General features: G+C 41.9%; 1 protein-coding gene across 1 annotated transcript in view; it reads left to right on the forward strand.

The window, feature by feature from the left end:
* The window catches only part of LOC146829762 (nicotinamide N-methyltransferase-like), a 61,279-nt gene extending 44,711 nt beyond the window's left edge, over window positions 1–16,568 (forward strand). Inside the window, exon 3 of the mRNA XM_085606725.1 lies at window positions 15,713–16,568. Coding sequence (XP_085462851.1) covers window positions 15,713–16,151 — 439 coding nt within the window. The 3' untranslated portion in view covers window positions 16,152–16,568. The remainder of the gene's footprint in view (window positions 1–15,712) is intronic.
* The last annotated feature ends 10,279 nt before the right edge of the window (window positions 16,569–26,847 follow it).

Genomic DNA, 26,847 nt, shown 5'->3' on the forward strand with positions numbered 1-26,847 from the left:
GAGTTCTAGAACTGAAAGTAGTTTCAACCAATCAAAAGTTGTGTTTCATGATCACATGACCTACCGTACGCTTACGGTACGCTTACGGTGCGCTTACGGCAAAAGTGCGCATGCGCGTAAAAAAGACACGCGCACGCGCGCATGCGCAAAACAGGCACGCCCCTTCACTTCCGCGTAACGTGCGCGTGGCTACGCAAATTGCGTAACTATACGCAAACAGGGTAGAAAAATTACGGACATTGCGTAAACCGTACGCTTACCGTAAGCTTACGGTACGCGTACTAAAAAAAAAAAAAAAAAAAAGAAAAAATGTATTGCTAATAAATTTTAACAGTTTATTTTATAAAATATATTTAAAAAAACATATTATAGAATTTTAAAAATTTAACCATAGTTTTTTAAAAAAGGATAGAAAATTAAAATAAAAATAAGTAAAAAAAAAAAGAAAAAAAAAAAAAATTAGCATTTAAAAAACCTTGCAAATTCACTGAAAAAACCATGGGTTTCACACACGTTATAGTTAGGAATTAGCATTTAAAAAACCTTGCAAATTCAATGAAAAAACCATGGGTTTCACACACGTTATAGTTAGGAATTAGCATTTAAAAAACCTTAGAAATTCAATGAAAAAACCAAAGGTTTCACACATGTTATAGTTAGCTGGAAATTTCACTCGTAAAAAACCAATGAAATTCCCCCGTTATAGTTAGTTCAGCTAACTATAACTCGCGCGCCCGCAATGCACTACTGATGACGTCACATATTACATCACTCATGACATGGTCAGTGACATCCCTCATGACATCACTGATGACATCTCAAATGACATCACTGATGACATCATCCAGTGAATGTGTGTTTTTCTGAAAATTAAATAGGTTTTATATATGTATATCTCAAGGTTGATGGAAGAATAAATGGGTATATAAGTGTCTAAATGGATGTTTTTTTTTTTTTTAAATTTATTGTGTAACTGACTGATAAAGTGTATCTTAGTGAATACATGGCTTAGTGAGTAATGTTTAAATGTGTAAATATCTGTATCAGTCTCTCACTTTGTGTATAAGTGGCTGCATGGGTTGGTGAGTAGCTACATGAGTGTCTATATAGGTTATTAGTTCGTTTTTTGAGTATCAGTATGACTGTCTGAGTGTCTATATGGTTCGGTGGGGGGTATTACGTAGTGCATAGGTGCATGAATGAGTGACTCACTGTTTGTATGTGTTAAAGACAGCATGTGTGCAGGACTGTATGGGTGGATGAGTGTGTGTATGGGTGTGTTATTGAGTGAATGACTGTCTTAATAGTGTCTTTATGAGTAACTACATATGTTTTAAACTAGTATATGTGACTATTGGTGTATATAAGTGAGTATATGTGAGAGTGAGAGATTGGAAGAGTGCCTGTATGAATAAGTATGTGTTTCTATAAGTGATTATTTAAAAGACTAAGTATGTGTAAGTTTCTGTAAAAGTAAGTGTGGTGGTGTGTGTATAACTGTATATGCAGGTAAATGGATGTTTGATTCTTTATTAGCATGAGTGACTATGTGTGAGTAACTGTATGGATGAGTGGCATTGTGTTACAGGATATTTAGGTGTATGAGTACATATGATGTGTGAGTACATGTATGAGTGACTGTATAGGACTGTTGGTGAATGAGTGGATGTTTATGTGGATCTTAGAAATATTGAAGAGGATGTTGTAATTGGTATTGGTATGTCCATCTTTTTGAAAATTTCAGTCTCTTTTTTTGAATGTTTTTATCAAAGGTTATATTAAGGTGAGAGGAGGTCTACCACTCTGTCACAAGGATGATGTCATCAGTGATGTCATTTGAGATGTCATCAGTGATGTCATGAGTGATGTCACTGACCATGTCATGAGTGATGTAATATGTGACGTCATCAGTAGTGCATTGCGGGCGCGCGAGTTATAGTTTGCTGAACTAACTATAACGGGGGAATTTCATTGGTTTTTTACGAGTGAAATTTCCAGCTAACTATAACATGTGTGAAACCTTTGGTTTTTTCATTGAATTTCTAAGGTTTTTTAAATGCTAATTCCTAACTATAACGTGTGTGAAACCCATGGTTTTTTCATTGAATATATATATATATATGTATATATATATATATACACATATGTATAGTTAAAAAAATTGTGAATAATTTTTAGTTAGGAAAACTATATTCATTCTATTTTTTTTCAATATTATACAGAAGTTGCGCACCCTACACGATGGCTGCGCGCATTCTGGTAGCCATTTTGAAAAGTCGCACTAGGGTCGCGACTTTTGCGTAATTTGCATAGTATGAATTATCTTTAAATTAATTATAAATAAAAGTTTTCCTTTAAGTGTTTGGCTACATTTATTAATAAAAGTATTTTTAAAGTAATATTTTCAATATAATTTCGACTAAAAATTATTTGATTATTATTGGATTCGGTGGTTAGGAGGGATGGCTATTTTACTCCATCTGTTTTGCAAGATTTTTTGGTCTAGCCAGGTGGACACCCTCCTCCGGGTGAGGTACAACTTGAGGATTCTATTCAAAAGGTGAGGAATAAACAGGCAGAAGTATCCATCAGAAGAGCAACTTACATACCTGTGGTAACGCTTTTTCTGGTGGATACAGTATCTGCCTGTGGATTTCTCACTGTCTCACCCGTCTCTCACTTGTCCATCTGTTTCTACCAAAAAGATGCTTTTACAGTTTGGAATGAATGTTTTTAATATGTCTTAATCATGCTTATGTTTTAATAGTGAGAAATGCTTGATCTGTTGCTATTTCTTTATGCCTTTATTGGTTATGCATGTGTATATATATATATTCACTGAAAAAACCATAGGTTTCAGGGCTGTTATAGTTAGCTGGAGTTTTCACTCGTACAAAACCATTGAAATTCCCCTGTTATAGTTAGTTCAGCTAACTATAACTTGCGCGCCCGCAATGCACTGCTGATGACGTCACATATTTCATCACTCATGACATGGTCAGTGACATCACTCATGACATCACTGATGACATCTCAAATGGCATCACTGATGACATCACTGATTACATCATCCAGTGAATGTGTGTTTTTCTGAAAATACATATGTTTTATATATGGAAGAATAAATGGGTATATAAGTGTCTAAATGGATGATTTGTTTTTGAAAAATTGATTGTATAACTGACTGATTAAGTGTATCTTAGTGAATACATGGCTTAGTGAGTAATGTTTACATATGTAAATATCTGTATCAGTCTCTCACTTTGTGTATAAGTGGCTGCATGGGTTGGTGAGTAGCTACATGAGTGTCTATATAGGTTATTAGTTGGTTTTTTGAGTGTCAGTATGAGTGTCTGAGTGTCTGTATGGTTCGATGGGGGTATTATGTAGTGCATAGGTGCATGAATGAGTGACTCACTGTTTGTATGTGTTGAAGACAGCATGTGTGCAGGACTGTATGGGTGGATGAGTGTGTGCATGGGTGTGTTAGTGAGTGAATGACTGTCTCAATAGTGTCTTTATGAGTAACTACATATGTTTTAAACGAGTATATGTGACTATTGGTGTATATAAGTGAGTATATGTGAGAGTGAGAGATTGGAAGAGTTCCTGTATGAATAAGTATGTGTTTCTATAAGTGATTGTTTAAAAGACTAAGTATGTGTAAGTTTCTGTAGAAGTAACTGTGGTGGTGTGTATATAACTGTATATGCAAGTAAATGGATGTTTGATTCTTTATTAGCATGAGTGACTATGTGTGTGAGTAACTCTATGGATGAGTGGCGTTGTGTAACAGGATGTATAGGTGTATGAGTACATATGATGAGTGAGTACATATATGAGTGACTGTATAGGACTGTTGGTGAATTAATGGATGTGTATGTGGATCTTAGAATTACTGAATAGGTTGTTGTAACTGGCATTGGTATGTCCATTGTTTTGAAAATTCTAGTTTCTATTTTTGAATGTGTGTATCAAAGGTTATATTAGGGGGAGAGGAGGTCTGCCACTCTATCACAAGGATGATGTCATCAGTGATGTCATTTGAGATGTCATCAGTGACGTCATGAGTGAGGTCACTGACCATGTCATGAGTGATGTAATATGTGACGTCATCAGCAGTGCATTGCGGGCGCGCGAGTTATAGTTATCTGAACTAACTATAACGGGGGAATTTCAATGGTTTTGTATGAGTGAAAAGTCCAGCTAACTATAACACCCCTGAAACCTATGGTTTTTTCAGTGAATATATATATATATATTACCTACTGGCGGTCCCCAGTAGGTAGTTATAGTTAGGACCTAGTTACTATAGGAAAAAGGCAACATTCTCTTCCCAATAACTTTGGCGCCGATTGACGAATTTCCGCGACATTTTCAAAACTAATTCTTTGTTGAGATCAGCTCCTATGTTAAAAGTTTGGGGGTGATTCGTGAAGGTGGGCTGAGAAAAAAGGGGGTCCCAAAATGTGTTTTTTCAATGTTAATTTCCATAGGAAACTTTAGACAAGGCTACTGGTTGAACGGGTGAACGGAATAACCCCAAATTTGGAAGGGAGAAGGGTCTTGGTCTAGAAAGCATGCTTTTGTTTATTTGGTGTAAATCCATTCAGTAGTTTTTGAGAAATATCGAAATTTACAGATATCGATATTTGGGAATTCTGCCATCTGATTGGCTGAGGCGTTACGAGCACAAGCTTGCTGGTGATTGGCTGCGAGCGGTGAGAGCGGTTGCAACTAGGAAGTGTTGGCCACCATTTTGTGATTCTGTTGAAGCGAGTAAGGGGAAAAAAGGGAGAAAAAAGTGGGAAAGAGGAGGGTAGGAGTGCTGTGAGGTTTGTAGGGTGGGTAGGGTGTGCTATAGAGGGAGTGTGAAGCAAATTATTTATCCCTACTGGTGTGAAAATGCTGTTTTGCCCACTGTGAGATGGTGCTGAGGTGAGGTGCCGGTACAGTCTGGGATGAAACCGTGCATCTAAACTGTGAGCTGAGTGCTGTGAAGTGATGTGCTCTGGGCGCTGTAGCATAGTGGGCGCTGTAGCATATCTGTGTAGGTGGTGTTAGTATGCGTTTAGAGTGTAGTGGAGTGGGAAGCAAAGTACTTAGTGGTATCGGTATGAAGACTCGGGGATGAAACTGTGAGTTTAAGTCGTGAGTTTATTGCTGTGAAGTGATGTGCTGTGGGCTCTGTCGGATACTGGCCACTGTAGCATACCTGTGTAAGTAGTGTTAGTGTGCGTTTATTCTATACAGGGAGTGTGAAATGAACTACTCATCCCAATTGGTCTGAAGAGTGGAATGTAGTGTTTTAGGAAGCAAAAGTAAAGGAATAATCGTTAAGAATATAATGCAGAATGTTTCAATGCCAGAGAAGGGAAATGGTGAAATGAGTTGTGTCTAAGAAAGTGGTTGTGTGTAATAAAGGGATGGAGTTTGAAAATTATATAGAAAGTGTCTTTAGTTCAGTGCCACAATTGGACCCACTGGTGCAAGAGCTAGGGTATCCAGCTGATGCAAAGTTGAACCACTTCTGCTGTATTCAAACGTAAGCTCCGGCATCGGTGAATTGTATATTACATGTTACAGTTCCATGTGGAATAAACAATAGCTATTTCACTTGGATGACTCTACATTCTATAAAGAAAATAAAGGTAGGATTGATTAGTACATTTATCATTTAAGAAAAGAAAGAAATAAAAAAGAAATTGCAAAATGTAGTCATCAAACTTGTTATATACCATGGCAGTGCTTTTTTACAGCAGAAAATTAACAACAGTAGAATAGTTAGCAATCGGTTGTACAGTAGAATCAATGTGGTGAGTGTCAGAATTGGTACTAGTTCTACCCACATTGGAACTTTGAGGATGAATACAAACATTTCGCTTCTGAGAAGCACATTCAGTACCTTTGTAGTCAAACCGTACATTATTGTCTTCAGCTGTTTCAAAAAAACATTCTTGTGTAGAGAGCTACGGCATCGTGCTTAGACAAACTCCAATTGCTTATGCTGTAGTCAAATCGAAGCTCCTGCATCAGTGAATTGCACATTATATGTTACAGTTCTATGTGACCTACAGAATAGCTATTAGATATGAATAAATACATGTTATAATAAAAATAAAGGTAGTTTACGATTACCACACTGTGCCAACCAGTTCCTAATCAAAGTCGTCTTTTTACATTTTTATCGTGAGGTTCTGAGCAGAGGCTGACTTTGAGTAAAATTATGTGAAAGGGCTTTGTGAATAACAGGCAGGCAGAGAGGTGTGTGCACAAAGAATAGACGTGGTTTCTAAATGGGTGTCGGGTTTAGGTTAATTTTGGAAGTAAATAGCGTATTTGCATAGGCCATACATCACCGATTCCTGGTTAGACTGGAGATGTAAGGGGGGATAATGAGGATAGAGTTCAAATGTCTGAGTATACTTAGAAAGTTATTATATCAAAGTAGTAGGATTGAAGTGTTTTAGAAAACATTTAAAGTCAAAAAAGAGGGAAAAAAATCCTTTTAAGAATAATGTGAGTTTCTTAAAAGTCTTGGAGATTCCAGTCCAGAAGTTCTTCAGCTGCTTGAGATGCATAATGTTCCAAGAGCCTATTGTTGCCATCGTGTGAGAAAAGCAATGCGATCCAATTCATATCCTCAAAGGGACAGTAATGTTCCTCGAATGTTGGAGCGGTAATTTGAATGGGCAGGCAATCTGCGACATTGTGAAAGGTCTCAAGTTGCAGGAGATCTTTTGCGGCTGCGCAGGAATCCCATTGCGCTGCGATTCCTTTTTGCATTGCATTCGCCATTGCTCCGCTGCCAGAACAATCACGTTCATGGTTTTCAAGATACTCCATTACCTGCTGGATATCTGGAGCGATTGTTGAGATGTTGGCAAGGCATACATCCATTCGCCAGTCGAATGGGCAAGTTTTGCAAATGATGGTTGTACGCATATTGCATAAGTGTAGTTAAATGTTTTGTTGTAGCTAGTTCCGATAATAGATAGAGGCAGGCAGCCAAAAAGTTTTTCCGTTTTTTTACAGTATTGATGCAGCTTGGCGTAGAGGCGTATTCTGTCGGACATAGTTGTTACCATCGAGAGCGTAGCCATTTCTAGGATGAGAGTTAGTAGTAGGATGGCCACAAAGAGGGTGAGAATTATAAGCACTGTTGCTGTTATTCCAGAGATGATCGAAAGAATGTCTGAATGTAGTCTGGTATTAATAGAAGAACAGTTTGAAAGCGTGTTAGAAGGCTGTAGGAGACCATGTTAAAAAGTGTGCCAGACCTTGAGTGTGACATGTGTTGAAAATTGTGTAACAATTCACAAAGTGTAATGGGAGGTTCGTATTTAAAAGGGAGTGTATTTTACTTGAAGTTCGTGATATCTGCAGTCGATAAGTTTCTTTTGCAGAAGTGAGGAACACTTCTGTTGTGAACAAAAGCGCTTTCAGTTTGGTTTGTTTAATGAAATCTGTTTTCAAAGTAGAGATTGAAGGCCAATTGAATTTTGGGAGTTAGTTTGTGTAGGTGGGAATAGACATTCCCACAGGAAGTTACTCGGTTTGAAACAGTAAGGACATACGGTATGCCAGCTCACATTGTGTGGGAGTGCATGTTATTGAAAGCAGATAACTGCCGTTAGAAAGCTGTGTGAATGTTGGTCTGATTGTGGGAGTTGGCGTCTTTTTAAGAAAGGACGCAAGTTTGGGGTTGTAAGCTTAGAAGCGCCATGTAGTTGGACATTCTTGGATAGTAATGAATGACTGCTATTGTGGTCGCACTTTTCACCTGTGAGAAAAACTTCTGTATGCTCTTTAAAACAGCGATATGTAAATGGGAGAAACGACTGCTCGTGAATAAAGGCGCTGCTTCATATAATCACATACAACATGACAAACTACATGTACACCTAGCAGACACAACAACACTATGTACTGTGGGAACCGTGGCTAGCTATGTACAAAAAGCAAACATGGCATGGCACCTCTGCCACACAATGCAGAATCCGGGGAGAGATGGGAGCAAAGTATGTGCGAAGGTGGCAAGTAATTCTCGATTATAAAAGTACACAATGCAAAGTCTTGAGGGGATGTGCCAGACAGACTTGAGTATGCAGAGCACAGACATGTGCATGTCAACATACACTGATGGTCTATTGAGTGAAGTGGACAGTGGACGCAACCATGTAAGTACAGTCAGTAGGGAAGATTACGGAATGTTAGCGCGTACGTGCCTCCCCCCCCCAAAAAAATGTTTAGGAAAGTGGGCTGGCTCACGTAGAGGTATGAATAAAAGGCACATTTCTTTGGGTGTGGTTCTCTTCCAGATTGGCGAACGTGTCTGCCAGGTCTGCGCAGCTTACACCGCCACAAGACTGACGTTGTGAGCAAAGGTGGGTACGTGAATGATGCTCTCAGCCTGCTGGTACTCAGAAACCATCATGGCCGCTGTGATGCATATATGCCCCACAGTTCACCTTTCGACACCGCTGTATGTGAAAGAGGGCCGACCACGTGCCGGAAGAAGGTCCTGGGCCAAGGTCTGCGAGCTCGGAAGCCTCCTGAGATTAACGCTGGCTACCGTGACACAGGCACACAGAGCCCAGCCTGAGGCCCAGGAGCGTGGAGTGCTCTGTATAATAGTAACACAGTAGTCCGATAGGTACCAACAGTGGAGCGGTGTTTTAATACCATAGTGGACAATGTTAGAACTGTATCTGAGAGTGGAGATGAAGGTACTCCCTTCGACCAGCTGCTACCAACTCTGGGTCCCATCAATGGAACGGTGTCTTGATCCCATAATGGAAGATATCCGATATTACCTGCTGCTGAGTTTTCAGAGAAATCCCTCTGTTAAGGTGCATCACACTCTGTACTTCCATAGCTAACTGCTGCACATGATTAAAGGGGTTGGCTGACTGCAGTCGGTGGAGTACACCGCGGTACAGCAGGTCCGAACAGTGGAACGGTGTCTTGATATCACAATGAACGATGGTAGAACTGCATCTGAGAGTGGAGATGAAGGACCCCCTCCGATCGGGTGCAATGAACTCTAGGTCCGAACAGTGGAACGGTGTCTTGATCCCACAATGGACGATGTTAGAACTGCATCTGTGAGTAGAGATGGAGGTACTCCCTTTGACCAGCTGCAACCAACTCTGGGTCCCAACAGTGGAACAGTGTCCTGATGCCATAATGGATTATGTTAGAACTGCATCTGAAAGTGGAGATGAAGGTACTCCCTTTGACCAGGTGGAAACAACTCTAGGTTGCAACAGTGGAACGTTGTCTTGATTCCACAATGGAAGATGTCCGATATTACATTCTGCTTAGTTTTTACAGAACTCTTTCCGTTGAGGTGGTTCATGACCACAATACCGCCACTTTTATCCACTGGTTTGATTACGAGGTCAGGTTTATTTTTGAGGTTCGTGGTACAACGAAGAGTTTCCACCACCTTAACCTTCCAACTTTCCGATGTTCCCTCCGTGACACAGCATCGCTCTCTACATGCTACTAATACCTTGTTTCTAATCCAGGATATCCTGACTGGGAATCCGACCCACATTGTTTAATTAACTGCTACCTCGCCCTCCAGGGACACGGGACCGTATCCTCCTCAGCACCGCTCTAATTTCAGCAACCCGGTCCTGAAGATGATCCTGAGTTAAAGGATCAAAACGTCGTCGACCATTCAGCGCAAATAATAGCGCATTACTCTCTGTGGTTCAACCAAATAATTGTCTTCATTGAACAAACTTGTTAAATAATTGCTAGAACCACCAACACTCACGGTATATATCTATCCACCAATTTTATGTTGCGCTGTATTCCGCTGATTACACACTGTCACTTGCATCGTCACTTTTTGTGTCACTTGCACAATTGAGCACCAAGTCCAATTCGGGTTGTTTTTCGCATTTCATGCCTACAGTGCTGCTACAACTGTACTTTATTGCGTTTTGTAAATATATGATGCCAAGTGCACTATTCAAAATTTTGGACTGAGTCTCTCTTTTTCTTCCTTGCAATGTGATGTACATGCATTTCTAATTGTCCTGTATAATCATACCAGTTGAGAATTGTTGTTTTTTACCTCTTGCACTTGGTTATTGGGCTTAGTTGACTGGTATTGCTGGAATACACCGCGGTAGAGCAGGTCCAAACAGTGAATTAGGGTCTTGATTCTATGATTGAGGATGTCATAAGTTAAAGTCTGTGATGATTTTTGTCTACCCCCTCTGATCAGGTGCAACCAACTCCGTGCTTCCGAATTCAACGGCGTGTGGCTGTGAGTTGTGAATGACCACTGGATTTGGTGTAGACTGCAGTTTGCAGGGTTAACAATTTAGATTGTGTGGTGATTGTTTAATTATAGAATCCAGTAGTTAAGTAATCAGAATGTCTATTGAAACATACACAATATTGTTTTAGTATTCTTGCTTCAAGAAGTTTTTTTATATCAGTTATAGGTTTAGTGAAATGACCAAATGTATCTTGGAAGTCCAAAGGAACAGTGAATAGTGTAGACTGTGGAGAGATGAAATCCCAATTTGAATTGTTTTGAGTTATTCATTGTAGAATTCTCTGTAATTTATGTTGTTTAATTTTGGAAAGAGGGAGTGAGAAAAAGTATTGATGGTTGTGTGTGTGAGTGCTGCTCTTAATTAACAATGCAGACAGTAGTGTTCACAGTTTCTGATCGAGTTGCTATTGTAGATGATGCATTCCTGTAAGAGAAGAGATTGCTGTAGTGTGCTCTGTCTGCACCACTCATACGCATAATTGCAGGCTCCGCACACGTTTTCTTTGCTTCGTTTATTGCAAACTGTAGAGCCCAAGTCAATGCTACGTGACTGTGGGCCCTTGCTGAATGCTCTCTCTGGCCTATACTGCAGACTTCAGTGTCCACATTTGACATTGAGTCGGTATTGTAGATGATGCATGCCTGTTGGAAAAGACATTGCTCCAGAGCGCTCTGTCTGCACCACTCATATGCATCATTGCAGGCTTTGCAGACTCTTTTTTGTTGCTTCGCTGACGACAAACTGGGTAGGTAAAGTCACTTTACGTATCTGTGGGTCCTTTTTGACCGCTCTCTATGGCCTACACTGCAGGCAGCAGTGTTCATAATTCAGATTGAGTCGGTATTGCAGATGATGCAGTGTTGATGGCAACAGATATTGCTCCTAGTACGGCCTGTCTACAGCACGCATTATCGGTGGCTGCGCACATGCTGAATGCTTTTGATGTGGTTATGTGAGTGCACTAGAACTGATGGAGCATTTATGATATCATCTTTTTGTGTATTATTTCAGATCTATTGATTGTGTGTCAGTATACCACAAGTTGTTGTTCTTTTATGATGGAATTATTTCTGTATTATTTCACATCTACTGTCCCTACCTTACTGCAGCATAAATTATTGATTCTTTTAATATTGAGTCTCTGTGTGTGATCCAATGATTACTGTTGTAGTTGATGCTAGCAGCAACCATTGTCTAAAGGCTGGTTTAGACTTACCGCAAACACATCCAGCACAGACGTCACTGGATTTGTCACCATGGTAATAAAAAGGAGTCGAGCGTACGTGCCCGTATCCACTCCCCCTATCTATCTGTGCCCGTGTGTTCATTATCTATGCATGATACTGTCTCTGGGCTGTACTATATCACTTTGTGTTGTGGACAGCGTATTGAACCATGTTACCTATGGTATTGGAGAAAAGTTTGGTAATGTAACTTTTAGGTGTATGGGTATCATAGGTGGAAGGCTGCTTTACAGAGCATGAATATTGATGAAACTGATGGTTACATATTGTGTGTAGTGTAAGATATGTGTATATTGCAAAACGTTTTGAACAAAGCTCTCTAAGCAGAAGAGGTGTGTCTCAAGAAATGCAGTACAGATATTGACTACAATGGGTGGCGTTTTCGAACTGTTACAAAGGGAAATGTTATGAACTAATGAAATGATTTTTTTATGGTTACATGGCAATCGCGCAGCCAGTGCGCAATGAGACCGCACCCGATGTGATTTTGAGAAAATATATTTATTATAATATAAGTTTATTAGAGTCAGAAATGTATAACTGTTTAAAATATTTTTAATTATCACTTGCTCTCATATACACTTTAAAGTTTTTTAGATATAGTTTAAAGAGAAAAAACAATGAGGGATGGCGAATGTGGCGCGACATCGTCTGTCTATGACATAATACAGGGCGTGGCAGCATGCACTCGTCGCATACACAACACGCAGTGGGTGCCACCCTATACGTACATGACGTAACGCGCAGCTTGGTAGTGCGTACCTGTCACATACCAAAGTAGCAGCTGGCACAACCTCACATGTACATGTTAGGGGGTTGCAATAAAAAAAAGCATTTTTATTTTTTAAATTTTCATCGGAATCCGCGGATCCAATCAAAAATGTAAAAAAAAAAGAAAACGTGTGTTCCTGCGGTTTATTCATTAGTGGTCCTCAGATGGGCCAGGTCCAGGGGACATTATGCAGATATAGGAGGCAAGTCACGTGGACCTCCCTCTGGAGCTTACTAATGCCATAGGGACCACCACCTCCCCAGGGGTTCTCATTTCAAAACTGTGGGGTCTCTTGCCCCCCCAAGCGCCGGGTACCACCACCTACTTGGAGTTTTACTTGAAAATAATGTAGGGGGTTAAAGACCCCCCTCTCCAGGGGCTGCCAGAACCCTGGGACTTTAAATAGACATAATGCAGGTTGCCATGTGGCCCCCCTGCAGCTCCAGGGCTGCCATCTCCCCTGGGCTTTGATTAGACATAATGTGGGGGTGGTATGGGCCCACCTGCAACCCCGGGGGCTGTCACCTCCCTGGGACATTTATTAGAAATAATGCAGGGGGTGCCCAGCCCCCCTGCAGCACTGAGAACCACCACATCCCCAGGGCAAATAGAAAGAAAGGAGGGGGCTGCACAGTCTCCACTCCTGGAGCCAACATGGCCCTGGGGAGTGACACCCCCAAGGGCCAGCTTCTGGAAGGTGCTATGGACTGGCAGAGCTGAATTGCTTGTAGACAGCATGTTCAGGAGCTCACTCTGTTCAAAATCAATGTCAGCTCTCGCAGGAGGCGGGGCGCCGACAGGGACTTCAGGGGTTTTCAGTCTCCCCCATGGTCCTTCAGGCTCCCCCATGGTCCCCAACAAAGTGCCTTGGTGCCCTGGGTGGGACCAGGGCACCAAGACTAGAAGCCGGGCCCCAGGGGATGGGGTCCTGGGGGTGAAATCGGCCCAGGAGAGGGGCCACCTGGCCGCCTTCCCTTGAATTTTCTTTTTTTTAAAAGGCCCGGTCCCGGAGGCGTGAGGGGCCTGGGGATGAAATTAGCCCAAGAGGGGGTCACACAGCCCACCTCCCTAAAAGGGCTGGCCCTGGGGGATGAGATCCCCATGGCCTAAAATGGCCCAGAGAAACTAAAAAAATGTATCTAAAATACAATGGGCAAGTCAGCCGAGGCCCCACACTCTCCACCACTCTTCCTACATGCCTTCTGGTGCACTGCTGGTGAGGGGATGAAGTCCCCTTGGCCGTATAGTGTCCTTGGGGGCCAACATGCCCTCTTGTTACCCCTATGAAGTCCTACACAGTGGGATTGCTGAAAGGTCTTTGGAGGTCAGGCCCCCTTTCTCCACCACTCTGCAAAAGCACCTACTGTTTGGGAAATAAATTCCATTTTACTCCTGAGGACTTCAACGTTAAAGTGGAATTTTCCCCCAGCCGGTAGAGTGCCAGGACAAGCATTTCCAGAGTGGTGTTGAAAAGGGGGATGGCCTCAACAACCTCTCAGTAATCCAGCTGTGTGGGATGTCCTGGAGGTAATAGGAGGGGTAGTTGTCCCCCAAGGACCCTCTGGAGTAAAGTTTGGGGATGATCACTGAAGTAGGGGCAAAGAAAAAGAGGAGGAATGAGTGAGAGTGCCTGTTAGCTCCCTGACCAGCACCATACTGAGTGCTGATGGTAGCTTTCACAATTCCTTTTCTCCCATGCAAGAGCAGCATTTTTCACTGTTCCCAACAGTGCAGAAGCACATTTATTTTCCATGACCGGAAGAGTGCGGCAGGGTATGCCTGTAATCTCTGGGCAGTGAACCATGGGGTCCTTGGGAATAGACTGCAAGTGTGCTCCAGAAAATGGGAATCCTGGAGCTGATCTTCAGAAAGGGGGGCCACACGCATATCCCCAGTTCCAACAGATATACACTGGCTCTGGGGAATGGGGTCCTGAGTGCCTCTTTGAGGTTTGGGAAGAGGGGCAGGAGAACACTATTTTTATAATCATATCCACAGATTCATGGATCTTGAAGGGATCTGCTGTGCTGAAAAAAAATGTTGTTTTTTGCCCCAGGGAGGGTGCCTCTGTGGATCCCAGCCAGGCCTGGGTGGGCAGGATATGCTAACTCTGCTCTTATATCTTTTTTAACTTTCATGTAGGACAGAGGACAGTGTCTCAGAGTTAATCAGATCTCACTTTGAGATATGTTCGATCCACGGATCCTCCACAGCATGAAATATACAAAGTGTTAGAGCCTAAATATCTCTGAGACTATTGAGTGAGATTACACTAAATCATCAAAAGCACACTTTCTGGATGAGGATCTTGTTTTCTGCCAAATTTGGTATGATTCTGTTCAGTGGTTTTGCCTGTAGCTGTGTAAGATTGTACTATTGAAAAATTATTAGGGAAAATGCCTTCTGGGACACCCCCTGTTTCTCAGCCCCTGCTTGAGGGATAATCACCCTGAAACTTTTTAGTTAGGAGCCACGGTGAAAGATCATTTTTTACAAAGTTCTTTGAAGGTTCAACAAACAGCGCCAAAGTTATGAACAAACAAAACAAATGCTTTTCCCATGGAAACGTTGTTAATATAAACTTGCTTTATCTTTGGGGGTTGTGTGCATGATAGCAGTAAAGACGCTTCATATCATTCTGAGCTACTTTACACTTATTTTCGTAGCTCTAATGGCATACACGTTTAAAGAGCAATGTGTAAAAAAAAGATTAGATGATGACATCGGTGATGTCATCAGTAATGCCATCAATAATATTATTTGAGATGTCATCAGTGATGTCACAATTAATGCCATAGAACATGTTACGAGTGATGTCATATGTGAGGTTCCTTGCTCGCTGTGCCACTGGATTCAATCTAGCCTGTCTGATGAGTGGTGATACCCCAAAACCGGTCCTGCCAATGTGTGCTGGACTGTTCCCATAGGGAACAGGGTCAAGACTGATTTGTATATATCTTGGCCTAAACTGTAGTGATGTGGTAAGGAACTTATAAATGGATGAACCCATATTTGTGACTGGGGGTGAGTGTTTGAAGTTTCACCACGCTGTCCATCATTTTATTTTGTGATGTTGAAATGTGAGGTCGTAAGCAGTGCATAGGCAAAAGTTGTAGATAGCTATGCTAACTATGACTGGGGAATTTTTGTGACTTTTAGATCAAAATGTTAATGTTTTCATTGGCATATTGACCTAACTGTGAACTTACTTTAACTTTTATTTTTTACAAAGTATTCCTAATATATATATATATTTTTTTTTTACCTCTGATTTGTTTCTGTGAATATATATTGAAATATAGTTATACACAAGTCTTCTAATATTAAAATGTTCCTTTAAAAACTGAAAGGACTGTGAAAATTCACCAGCTATTAACTTTGTTTTGTTTTTGTAGGAAAAAGTGGGTTGAAAAAGAAGAGATGCTGAAAACAAAGATCAAATGTCTTCTAAAATTTGATGTGCTTCAAAGTAATCCATTAGCTCCAGGGGTGTTTCCTGAAGCAGATTGTATTCTTGCTGTACATTGTTTGGAAAGTCTTTGCCTCAGCAAGGAAAACTATTGTAGTGCTCTGAAAAATATTTCATTACTCTTGAGAACAGAAGGGTTCCTTGTAATGTTTGGGGTACTTGGAAGCACTTTTCGCATGACTGGAACACGCAAGCTTCCAGTTCTATGCATGGATGAAGAATTTTTGCAATATGCTATTAGAGATGCCGGTTATGTAATTAAATCATTGGAAGTTAATGCACGTGTTGAAAATAATCTATTTTCAGTGTCAGATGCAAATGCACTTTTTCTGCTTATTGCGTGTAAAAGAAATGATATTTGTTAGTCTCCTGGAGTAAATGAAGTATCAACATAACATAACTAGGACAATGCCTAAAAAGGAAGAGAGATCTTATGACTTATACCATGTTTCTAAATGCTTTAGTTTCTCTTTCTATTCATATTGTACATGTACCAAAATATTTCATCCATGTTTATGTGGTTAGTTTCCATACATTAGTACTGTGCCTTAGTTGTTGCTTTTTGTGTTCAACAAAATATATATATATATACATTTGCAATCAGCAATCAATGATGTCATTCATCAATTTTATATTTTATGTAATCTATTCTAACAGAGATTAATAGCTAGTAGTGGGTGCTATGCAGCAGCATTATATATTGAAGAAAAGTTGATAATTATTACTGTACTGCATTAATCTTTTGATCGGTTAGTAATTTCTAATAAAAACGTAACATGATCATCACAGGTTTCTCCTTCAAAACCTGCCATCCCCAGAGGCTTGTAGCTTTGTTCGCATTCAATTAGGTGACCTATTAAAGGGAATAATATTAGTGCTGTGCAGTCATGCCTCTAGAGTAAATGTTGATATTTAATACCCTTTTCCAATTTTTAACAGTTTATACTAAACTAGGAAAGCATGTTTTGGTTTATTTCCTTTGAAGTGGACAAGTTCTCATATTTTTTTCTTTTTATGTGCCCTGACGTGCTCCTTTTATTGATTTTTTTTTTTTTACTTGGGTGGATGGCACAACACAAACACCATGTTGAACATTAGGCCTACATGACCCTGCCAGCTCCCAGACCAGTCGACACAGCCTTTTTTCCTCAGCATGGGAGATGGATTTCCAGTGTTCTGCTCTCTGTCCTCCTCCAGACATGGGTAGTGGGAGGCTCAGGCCACAGGTGCATGACTGACTGTATAAGTGAGTGATTAAACATGTCTTACTGAATGCATGGTTTAGTGATTAAACTGTGTGAATGTCAGTATCAGTCTGTCAGTTGGTGTGTAAGTGGCTGCATGGGTTGGTGAGTAGCTACATGAGTGTCTATATGGGTTATTGATTGATTGTCTGAGTATCTGTATGGGTACCTGAGTGTCTGTGTGGGTGAGAGAGGGGTGTGGCTGTGCATAGCTGTGTGAGTGGGTGATTCACTGAGTGTATGGGTTCAAGAGTGCATCTGTGAAGGGCTGTATGGGTGGGTAAGTGTGTGTATGGGTGTGTTGGTGAGTGTTTAGATGTCTCAGTGTTACATGTGTGAGTAACTACATATGTGAAAGGCAGTGTATGTTACTATTGGACTACATAAATGACTATATGTGAGAGTGATTGATTGTGAGAGTGGATGTATGGATGAGTGTTTGCTTTTGTCAGTGATTGTATAAGAGAGTAAGTATGTGTTAATATCCGTATGAATAAGTGAGGTGGTGTGTGAATAATTGTGTATGTGAGTAAATAGAAGTGTGATTGATTCTTTGCATGACTGACTATGTATGTGAGTAACTCTATGGGTGAGTGGCAGTGTGTGAGTGTCTGTATTGGTGTAGGAGTGCATATGATAGTCATGTATTAATGAGTGACTGCATGTATGAGTGACTATATGGGTGAATGAGTAGATGTGTGTTGACCTAGAAATCAGTGAGTGGGTATGTAGTAACTGGTATCGATGTGTCTTTGGTTTCGGAAATGGTAGTATGTAGTGGAGAGTGTGTGGATCAAAGATTATCTATGGGTGTGAGGAGGTGCATCAGATTATCACGTGGATGATGTCATCAGTGATATCATTTGAAATGTCATCAGTGATGTCATCAGTGATGTCACGGACCATGTCATGAGTGATTTAAAATGTGACATCATCAGCAGTGCATTTCGGGGGTGCGAGTTATAGTTACCTCAACTAACTATAACAGCTGAATTCTTCTGGTTTTGTACAACTGAAATGTCCAACTAACTATAACTTCCCTGAAACCTGTGGTATATTCAGTGAATTTTTAAGGTTTTTTAAATGCTAATTTATGACTATAACGTCCATGAAACCAATGTTTTTTTCAGAGAATTTCAAAGGTTTGCTAAATGCTAATTTCTAACTATGCCTACAGAGGTAGGACACATGGAGAAAGAGGAAGAATGGTGCAGAATGCAGCAAGAGAAATGCAGAAAGAAGCAACAGAAGTCTAGAAAGACGAAGAAAGGTGCAGAAGGACGCAATAGATATGCAGAAAGAACCAAAAGAGGTGTACAAAAAGGCCTTGTTGCAAAGTCATCCAGTGCCCCCCAACTTTTTGACTCTGACTAACCAGGCCCTGAGCCAGTACTATTCTATAAGAAAGAATATAGTGAAAATACCTACATACACTAGGGTACACTATGGGTTGGTGTGCCCCTGTGATTGGCATGACCGCCCCTGTTAGGCCCTAGTACATTACAGGGCAGGGGGGAAACTACCTCAACATCAGAGGTGTAGAAAGAAGCAAGAGCAGTGCAGAAAGAACCAACAGAGGTGCAGAAAGAGGCAAGAGGGGTACAGAAAGAGGCAAAACAGTGTGGAAAGAAGCAAAAGAGGTACAGAAAGAGGCAAGAGAACTGCAGAAAATGACAAGAGAGTTGTAGGAAGTGGCTGGAGAGGTGCACAAAGAGGCAAAAGTGGTACAGAAAGAGGGGTGCAAAAATAGCAAGAAAAGTGCAGAAAGAAGCAACAGAGGTGCTTAAAGAGGCAAGAGGGGTACATAAAGAAGCAACAGAGGTACAGAAAGAAGCAAGAGAGGAACAGGAACACGAAGGAAAGATGCAGAGAGAGGGAACAAGGGTGCAAAAAGAAGCAAGAGAGGTACAGAAAGAGGGAAAAGTGAAGTACTGGGTTTTTCAGAACCAACCCAGCGGTGCCAGGGGACACACCCGAAGACTTCGAGTTCTTCCTGTTTCAGACCACAGAAACACAGAGTCTTCTAGATGAAGTTAAAGATCGTATTTATTGGCTGCAGACCAATCACAGGTATCTGAGAAATACAACACGGTGCATGTTCTCAGGAGACTGCCCCTGAACCAAAAACCAGTCTTTTCTTATATACAGAATATTACGCTCTGGGCAACACCGCCCCCATTTTACAAGTGGCTGTTCACATATTTTCGCTTCAAAGAAAAAGCACAGTCATGATGATAATCCCACATTTCAGCTCGGACAGCACATAATTATTTACCCAGCGAGGCTCAGAACCCTCATCAGATATCAGCAGACCCCAATAAAACGGGCACCTCCTTATCGTGAAACAAGCCATAAAGTAGGAAACAGAGTCAGGTGTGAAAGAGATTAGTCAGGGTTCGTGTGGGATGCACGACTTTATGATGTGTCGGGCCCTGATGCTAATCCCATTTGGCCGCAGTAAAAGGAACCGGCCAGACAGGACTGACCTCGGGCAGCGGAGTCAGTTTTCACAGGTCACAAAGAAGTCACAGGAGGATTGCGTGTCCATTAGACCTACACATGGCTTTAATGCGCAGCCTATGTGAGGTCAACCACAAAATGGTTACCATTCTAAAATGGAACCCGAGGGTTTTATATGTAGTATACATATACGCGGTGAATTCATCGGGGAAACATGACGAAAACACTCATACATACCGCATTAGTCATTTGCGGTTCGCTGATACCAAAATCGGCATGGTAGGACCATGCTACCAACATGGTTCCGAAATTTACATTACCACAGACCCTCCTTTTGCCCTTACATAGGCAATAACTATACTCATACTAATCTGAGTCCAGGTCTATATTCATAAAGTCATGAAGATGTTGCTGTAGCATCATCCTATTGCTTAGCTCGTCCCTTAATACAGGTTTCCTTACACATGATGTAACACAGAGGCTACACATTACAGGAGCACACTGTATACATAGAACAGGAAAAAAATGGCTAAGATCGTCCCAGTGACTATTAGAATCTTCCATCCCCAGGCTGATATCAGTCCCCAGAACCACCCCATCATCGACCAGTCTCCTTTATCCACATGAATGGATTCGGAAATCTTATGCAGTTTGGAAATGGCCTGATAGACTGTCGGAGCGTTATCTGGTATGAAAATACAGCAGCTTGATTGGATAACCTTACATACTCCACCACGGTCTGAAAGTATGACATCTAGAACCATACGTTTCTGCAACATCATGAGGCGATCCGCTTGGAGCTCAGCTGTCAAGTTACCAAGGGCACCAGCCGTTACATTAACAGTGGATTCAACTACACGAGTCAGTTGTCTCAGGTTCCTACTATTGACCATTGGTCCTCAAAACGGCAGGAAACCCAAGAAGAAGTCTCCCGCTTCCTGACCGGCAGTATCCTCCTTACTAACAAAGCCTCTCACAACTCTGGTCTTGTGATAATCAGAGGCGGCAGTAAATGTCGGCGGTAGCAAATTTGCAACATAACACGTGCCCAAGAAATCAGGGGGCAACCATGTATATGCTCGGTCATTACAAACAAAGTATGTACCCTTGGCAGCCAAAAACGCAGGGGAAAACTGTGATGGAAAAATGTACGTTTCAGCACAGTCACTCTTCCCTAATTGAGCTCCTGGATTCTGACCATTGCCTTGTAAACAGAACAGACCTATGTTGGGTACGACCCAAATTGGAGATGAACTTTTATGCTATTTTTCACCCAGACTAATGCTATACCCCGTCGCGTTCCAACCCACATAAGCTCGCAACTCATCCTTGGGAATAGATGAATATGCATCGATATCTCTACTCATATCAGCAACTCCTCTCATCAAGGCTTTATTGTTCGTGCTAGGTCTATTGGAACGCGGTGGTCGTGGGGAATAGGTCTCAAGTGCAAAAAGAAACATAGTCTGGAATGCCCATGATGACCCATCATAGCTAAACGGCAGCACTAGATACGGGATACCCTTATCGATGGTATGCGGCATCAAACCACACACCCAGCAATTTGTTGTGTTCATAACTAGTTGGTGCTGGTGCAGGAGTTGAATAAACGAATTGTTTACGAACTCAGAACGTCTAGCATGTTCGTGTTCAGGCAGAGGGTGGAAAGAGTGTGAGGGAACAGTAGGAGGAGGTATGGGCTGTATAGTGGGTGCAAACGGCACCTGAAAAGACAATAATACATAACCTACAGAAAACATCATCATGCTAAATAGTACAAACAGACATAATATTACAAAACGTTTGCTATTCATTACTTTACATATTCTGCTCTTAAAATGTATTTCCTCAGCGGGTCTCTTCATCTCGAAAAACTCCATCCTCTAATCGTGCTGTTCGCGGCGGATGAGTGTCTTCTGCTAAGGAGTACACCTGTCAGTCCAGGGAACGCCCTAGACCAACCAGACTGTTGACCTAACGTCTCCGGCTTGTACCCCAAAGTCTTGGCACCGCGACCCTACAGCTGAACCCGGATGGCGGTTCAAAAAACTAAAAATAAGAAAGTTTCTCAGATGGAAGAGAGAGCTGCACTATTCAAAAAATATCAAAGAAAGAGAATTTTTATTTGTCCATAGTTCTCGGCCTCAAATTGTAACGACTTCTCGTAGGTACTGTTTGGTCTTGAAACAAGAGTTCAGGCTCGGTAGTGTCCAATCGAATTGACGGTGGCACAGCTTCTTGCAAGATGTCATCGCTTTCCTTCTCAGAAAGCGTTCCTTTTACTCGTGCATCGCTAAACGGCAGAAAACGAGGCACAGTCTCAGTCTCTGAGTCAGCGGTCCCTTCCTGGACCCACTGGTCGTAAGGCAAAGGCAAAGGGACCCTCTTGCAGTGAACGCCGTGTATCCAGTTATTTTTCCCCTTCACTCGAACAGCCGATCTCGTTGAAAAAAGGACGAGATGGGGGCCGGTCCAACGAGGCTCATCATTTTTCGTCCGCTGAAAATTTTTGACCAGCACCCATGATCCAGGATTGATGGGGTGTCCTGGGGCTTCAGAGAACTGAGGCAGAGAATCATGCACCTGTTGGTGTAAAACACGCAATTTAGCCGTCAATTCATACAAATAATCAAGCAGTAGTGGATGTTTGATCTCACTGAATTTTGTCGGTCTTGGCACACCCCATATATTGGCCGGACGGCCAAACACAATCTCGTACGGACTAAGTCCCACTCGTGAATGCGCAGTCATTCTTGTTGATAGGAGTGCTAAGGGCAGAGCATCAGGCCATTTAAGACCAGAACTCGCCTGAATCTTAGCCAACTTAAGTTTCAAAGTGCCATTGTAACACTCTACTAGTCCAGCTGATTGGGGGTGATTGGCAGCGTGGAATTTCTGTTTTATACCTAGTCCCTCACATACATTCTTCATCACTCGTCCCACAAATTCACTCCCATTATCACTCCATACCATTCTTGGCATTCCAAACCTAGGGAAAAATTCTTTGACAAGGGCTTTAGCTGTGGGTAAGGCAGTATTGTCTTTTAGGGGATATGCTTCTATCCACCTTGAAAAAGCGCAGACAACAACAAGCACATATTTCAAATTGTTGCACCTTTCCATGTGGATAAAATCTAGCTGCAAAACCTCAAACGGATACGTTGGAGGCGCAAAATGACCAGCTGGAGTTGGGGTTCCCCTACCAGGATTGTATTTCAAACATACCATGCAATTTTTGACCACATTCTCTGCACACTTGGGAATTCCAGCATTCAGCCATACTGGGGCTAACAACTTACAAATCCCTTTCACACTGATATGCGCCATTGCATGTGCCATCGTAACCACTGGAAGCACATATGCATCAGGTAACAACCATCGCCGGTGTTCTGACAAATCAACTCAACAACCATTTTCATCCAATTTACCCTTACTTTCTTTCCACATACTCAATTCTTTCTCTGTGGCTTCAGCTTGAAGGGACTTCACACTCTCTATCGTGTCTTCACACATTCCAACATCACCAACCCATCTTGCAGGGACTGCAACATACATTCGAGTTGTAACATCTTTTGCTCTTTCTTTCGCAACTTCGTCAGCAAATGCATTACCACGACCAACATCATCGGTAACTTTCTTGTGGGCACTGCATTTCACAATCGCAACTTGTAATGGCAAGGTCAATGATTCAAGGAGATCATTCACCAACTGACCATTCTGAATCTTAGTTCCATGCGAAGTCAGGAACCCACGTTCTTTCCACAAGCGCCCAAAACTATGGGCCACGCCAAAGGCATACTGACTGTCAGTATATATGTTCACTTTCATTCCTTTCGACAACACACATGCTCTCGTAAGGGCAATTAATTCTGCTGCTTGAGCCGAATTATGTGGTATACGTGCAGTTTCAACAATCGTGCGCAAAGTCGTGATAGCATATGCAGCAGTCGTATCACCATTCGGAAGTTTAAAGCACGAACCATCCACCCATAAGGTACCATCACACTCAACCAGGGGAGTATCTTTAAGGTCCACTCTCCCTTTTGTTTCTTCTTCTGTTCTGAACAGACAATCATGTTGTTCAATCTCATCTGTGTCTGCTGAAATCGGCAGTAAAGTAGCTGAATTCAACGTGTTGCACCTCTTTATGTGCACATGACTCGCTAACAGTGTTAACTCATAACCTGACAATCGAGCACTAGTTAAGTGCTGTGTCTTGGTCCTGTTCAACAACGTGTCCACTGCATGCAGAACCATTACAATCAACGTGTTATTCATTACTAACCCAGCAGACTGTCGAATAGACACAGCTGCTGCCGCTGTGGCTCTCAAGCAACTCGGCAATGCCTTAGCTACCGGATCCAAAGTCGACGAAAAATACGCACATGGACGCTGTTTGTCTCCAAAAGACTGTGTTAACACTGACAATGCGCAACCTTCCTTTTCATAAACATACAATGTAAAGGGTTTACTATAATCGGGGGCACCCAACACAGGAGCTGAACATAATGCATTACGCAATTCCGAAAAACTTTTCTGACACTCTTCAGACCACGGGACGGGATTCGGGGTATCTTTACATGTTAATGCTATCAAAGGTTTTGCCAGCAAAGAAAAACTCGGGATCCACTACCTACAGTATGAAGTAATACCCAAGAAAGCACGCACTTCTCTCTGTGTTCTTAGCACGCTCAATTGTGCAATGGCCTGAATTCTTTCTGGGGTCAGTTTTCTTCCCTCTTTCGATAAGAGATGACCTAAGTAGGTCACTTCTTGTCGACAATATTGCAGTTTTGAGAGAGACACTTTGTGATGAAAGGTAGACAAATGACGCAACAATAACAATGTAGCTTCTTTACAAATCTCCTCAGTATCCGCGGCGATTAGTAAATTGTCAGCATACTGAATAAGGGTAGCACCACTAGGTAGATCAATTGCATCAAGCTGAGCTTTTAAAGCCTGACTGTATATTGATGGACTTTCATGGTAGCCCTGTGGAGCACGTTTAAAACGGAAGCTTCGACCTCCTAGACTAAAAACCAAAAATATCCCTGCTTTCCTCTGCAATCGGGATGCTAAAGAAAGCATTCTTTAAATCGATCACTGAGAACCAAGCAGCGGAAGCTGTAATCATAGTTAACAAGGCAGTTATATCAGGGACAACTGGAAACTGTGGCACAACTATCTTATTGACCTCTCTAAGATCGATCACAAATCTGTAAACAGGTGGCTGAGAAGGGTCAGTACGTTTTAAAACAGGCAGAACCGGGCTATTGCAAACGTTGCCTCTTGTCTCTTCAATTACATCCTTTTCAATCAAGTCATAGAGGATCGCTAACAACGCTTTCTCACCTTCATTAGAGATCTTGTACTGGGGAATGCGTGGCAATTTAACATTGGCTTTCAAAGTTACCAAATATGGCGGCATTTCCAAGAGGCCCACATCATTAGGACCAGTAGCCCAAAGGACATCTGGAAGAGACGACAATTCAGCTGGCAGTTTATTCTTCGACAAATACATTGGAGAAATCACTTCCCTACCCAGTGTAAGCTGTACTCCTGAGGGAGAACAATATAATGTTGCATGTATTCTCTTTAACAAAACCAATCCTAACAGGTTTTCACCACAACCTGTCATTAGGATAAGGGGTGCTTTCAGCTCACAAGGTCCAACAGAAAGGGGCATAGGACTAGAAATCGGGTTCCTAACCGGGGCGCCAGAAAAACCTACTGAAACATTCATTTCGCCAGACAAAAGGCGTGCCAGGGAGTTTTGAGTGCATAATAGAACTCTTTGCAGCACCAGTATCCAATAGAAAAGGCTCTGATACACCCGCTGTAGTCACCTTGACATACGGTCCACTCTGGTCCACTGGCACTGAAACAACTCCCTCTCTCTGTCTATGGCTGTCCTAGTAATCATTATCTTCCGCATTTTCATCTTCCGCATAATAGTCATCGTTATAGTACTGAGCTGTCCTACCAGTTGCATTGGCTTGCTGATCAAAACTATTCATCGTGTTTTGAGGCGGAAGAGGACGCGCGTTCTGGGGAACATTCCCACGCCCTCTAACTATAGGAGCTTGCTGACCACCTCTACCTCTCGTGCCATAAGCATTATTCGTACGCTGCAACAATATAGCACAACTATACTTAAAATGACCTTCTTCTTTACAATACGAACATTGATTGGGACCTACAGGAACACGCGGTTGTGAATATTCAAACCTTTGCATGTTTCTTTGAAACTGCTGAGGTTGCTGATAGTTACTCTGACTACCGCATGGTGGGTAGGCCTGTTGTAACAGAACCTTCGTTTTCAATTCTTTTGTTTTCTTGTCTGCTTTATCTTTCTCATCTTTATCCCTATTTTCGTAATACTGTGCAGTAGCCAGTATTTGTGTTGAAGAGGAAACAGCCCAAGAACTCTCAGAATCTTTCAATTTCTTGCACAACTCGGGAAGTAAATTATGCACAAATTTATCAACAAATAATCGTTGACCACCTTCCGTACTCATATCTTGTCCACTATGGTCGATAAAAGTTTCTTCGAACCTGGTGAAGAAATCGGACACTGACTCATCTTTCTTCTGCTTGCATGCCGATAATTTATCCCAATTCACCCGCATCGCGGGCATTAAAGTTTTCATATAATTAATTATTCTACCAGGGAGTTCTGCTACCGCGGGCTCAGGCTTGGAACCACCAACTTGTCTGATGTCTGCAGCAATGATATTAGCCCATGTGTCACCTAGTTCTGCAGCATGATCTGCATTACGAATCAATCCCCACAAAGGCTGCGGAACAACATTCCCGAACAACATATCAATGTCAGCTAAATTCATGACACACGATTCTGCGGTCTGTGATAACTCCATATAATATCCTGCAGGGTTTTTACGGGGGTCAGGCAATGTCTGCTTAAGCGCTATTACTTCAGCTCGCTTCCATGGCACGTGTACCCAAACACGCTGAAAATGTGGCTGAACAGGTGGGTTAGCATTTAAATCACCAGGTCTCCAAACTGGAGGAACCTCACGCATCGGATATTGGTGCGCTTTTACCTTTTTCCCTACAGGGAACTCCTGTTCGAACAACGACTGATGACAATCCCCATTCCTGAAGGACAACAATGTAGTAAATGCTCTATCAACATCGGGGCCCACAATCATGCCTTTTTCGAATTCAAATCGTACACGGCACAACTCCTGCAGGCTTGAATCTAAACCATGATCTTCCAATTCCTCACAGAGGAATTCACACATTTTCTCAAAAACGTATCTCTGTTTTGGTGCTTCCCATTGATGAAAAACATTTACAACAGATTCCACAGTATATCTTGAAGGATAAACAATCC

Source organism: Triturus cristatus, chromosome 5_2 (genome assembly GCF_964204655.1).
Source record: "Triturus cristatus chromosome 5_2, aTriCri1.1, whole genome shotgun sequence".
Lineage (NCBI taxonomy): Eukaryota > Metazoa > Chordata > Amphibia > Caudata > Salamandridae > Triturus > Triturus cristatus.